The sequence below is a fragment of the Engraulis encrasicolus genome, chromosome 17 (assembly GCF_034702125.1).
Source record: "Engraulis encrasicolus isolate BLACKSEA-1 chromosome 17, IST_EnEncr_1.0, whole genome shotgun sequence".
Classification (NCBI taxonomy): domain Eukaryota; kingdom Metazoa; phylum Chordata; class Actinopteri; order Clupeiformes; family Engraulidae; genus Engraulis; species Engraulis encrasicolus.
This window is the reverse complement of record NC_085873.1, coordinates 51,695,650-51,697,634: the sequence shown is the minus strand read 5'-3', so window position 1 is coordinate 51,697,634 and position 1,985 is coordinate 51,695,650. Positions and strand designations below refer to the sequence as shown.

At 48.3% G+C, this 1,985-nt stretch overlaps 1 protein-coding gene across 1 annotated transcript in view; it reads right to left on the bottom strand.

Annotated features, from left to right (window-relative positions):
- Window positions 1-481: 481 nt before the first annotated feature.
- The window catches only part of proza (protein Z, vitamin K-dependent plasma glycoprotein a), a 5,399-nt gene continuing 3,895 nt past the window's right edge, over window positions 482-1,985 (bottom strand). The window contains exon 5 of the mRNA XM_063221409.1: window positions 482-1,815. Coding sequence (XP_063077479.1) covers window positions 1,606-1,815 — 210 coding nt within the window. The 3' untranslated portion in view covers window positions 482-1,605. The remainder of the gene's footprint in view (window positions 1,816-1,985) is intronic.

Below are 1,985 nucleotides of genomic sequence, written 5' to 3'. Positions count from 1 at the left end.
AAGTATACAGTACCAGTGTGTGTTACCTGCGAAGTCGGCCTCTGGTAAGCAGGCGGGCAACACGGCGTGTGTGTGTGTGTGTGTGTGTGTCACCTAGTGGGGAGAGAGATAGGGAAGGCAAGTATACAGTACCAGTACTTATGTTTGTATCCATCCTTATGCTTTGCCGTAGTATTGATATTTTTTAAATATTTTGTTGTTTTTTGCCTTTATTTGACAGGACAGTGAAGGTGGTGACAGGAAGTGAGTGGGGAGGGAGAGATGGGGAGGGGTCGGCAAAGGACCCGGACCGGGAATCGAACCCCAGTCAGCCGCATGTCAGACGAGTGCCCCACCGGTCGACCACGGCACGGCCAAGTACTGTACACTCTCATACACGTGTACACATGTACACACGCGAGCATACACACACACACACACACACACACACACACACACACACACACACACACACACACACACACACAGAGAAGTCAGGGGATATTTTATTTATGTATTTATTTATTTAATGACATACAGAAGCACAGCGGTGTAACAAACAGGCCTCATCATGTGTGTGTGTGTGTGTGTGTGTGTGTGAGAGAGAGAGTTAGTGGTTATGTATATGAGTTTGTGTGTGTGTGTGTGTGTGTGTGTGTGTGTGTGTGTGTGTGTGTGTGTGTGTGTGTGTGTGTGTGTGTGTGTGTGTGTGTGTGAGTTAGTGGTTATGTATATGAGTTTGTGTGTGTGTGTGTGTGTGTGTGTGTGTGTGTGTGTGTGTGTGTGTGTGTGTGTGTGTGTGTGGTACATTAGGAAGCCAGAGGCCAATACAACAGTTAAAAAAACAATTATTATTATATTAGATGATTAAACCCAAAACCACACACACCATACGTTACATGGCAAACAGAGGCTTAATACTGTGTCTGTGTCTGTGTGTGTGCCTGCGCCTGTGAGTGTGTGTGTGTGTGTGTGTGCCTGCGCCTGTGAGTGTGTGTGTGTGTGTGTGTGTGTGTGTGTGTGTGTGTGTGTGTGTGTGTGTGTGTGTGTGTGTGTGTGTGTGTGTCAGTAGTAGTATGGCTATAGTTTAGGTAGTCCAGTAGCACATTATTAAAGTATACAGAGGGATATAGAGGGAGATGCATGTGTGTGTGTGTGTGTGTGTGTGTGTGTGTGTGTGTGTGTGTGTGTGTGTGTGTGTGTGTGTGTGTGTGTGTGTGTGTGTGTGTGTGTGTGTGTGTGTGTGTGTGTGTGTGTGTGTGTAGGGTTAGGTATTACAGAGCCTGTTTTCATGCTAAACAAAGTAAGGAAGAATTCTGAAATAACAGTGACTCCTACAGTGTGTGTGTGTGTGTGTGTGTGTGTGTGTGTGTGTGTGTGTGTGTGAGTGTGTATTACGTATGTACCGCATAAGCTTGCGTGTGTGTGTTAGTGTGTATGAATATGTGTCTGTGTTCATTTCTCCCTTCTACAGGCTGTCGACCAATGGCATTGATCCTCCTGTCCTTCACCCCTCCCCTCTACAAGGCTGTCGACCAATGGCATTGATCCTCCTGTCCTTAACCCCTCCCCTCTACAAGGCTGTCGACCAATGCTCTTGAACCTACTCCGCTCGACTCCTCCCCTCTACAGCCTGTCGACCAATGGCTTCAGCCAGGTGAGAAGGCGCGGCACCTTCTGCATGACGTAACCCTGGCGACAGCCCGGCTCGGGGGCGGGGCTTACGAGGCCGGTCAGGAAGAAGACGTCCTTGTGAAGAGTCAACACGGGGCTGCCTGGGCCAATCACGCAGTCCGCTTTCTCACGCGGCGACGAGCACAGCATCTTATTGGTCACCTGGGTAAAAAAATATATATCAGGGGGGGGCAGGATTAGCATCTCATTAGCATCTCACATCTTATTAGCGTCTAAACCTTTTCCTTCTCTCTCACACACACTAAAACTAACACACACACACACACACACACACACACACTCGCATGCACACACACACAGACACACACACT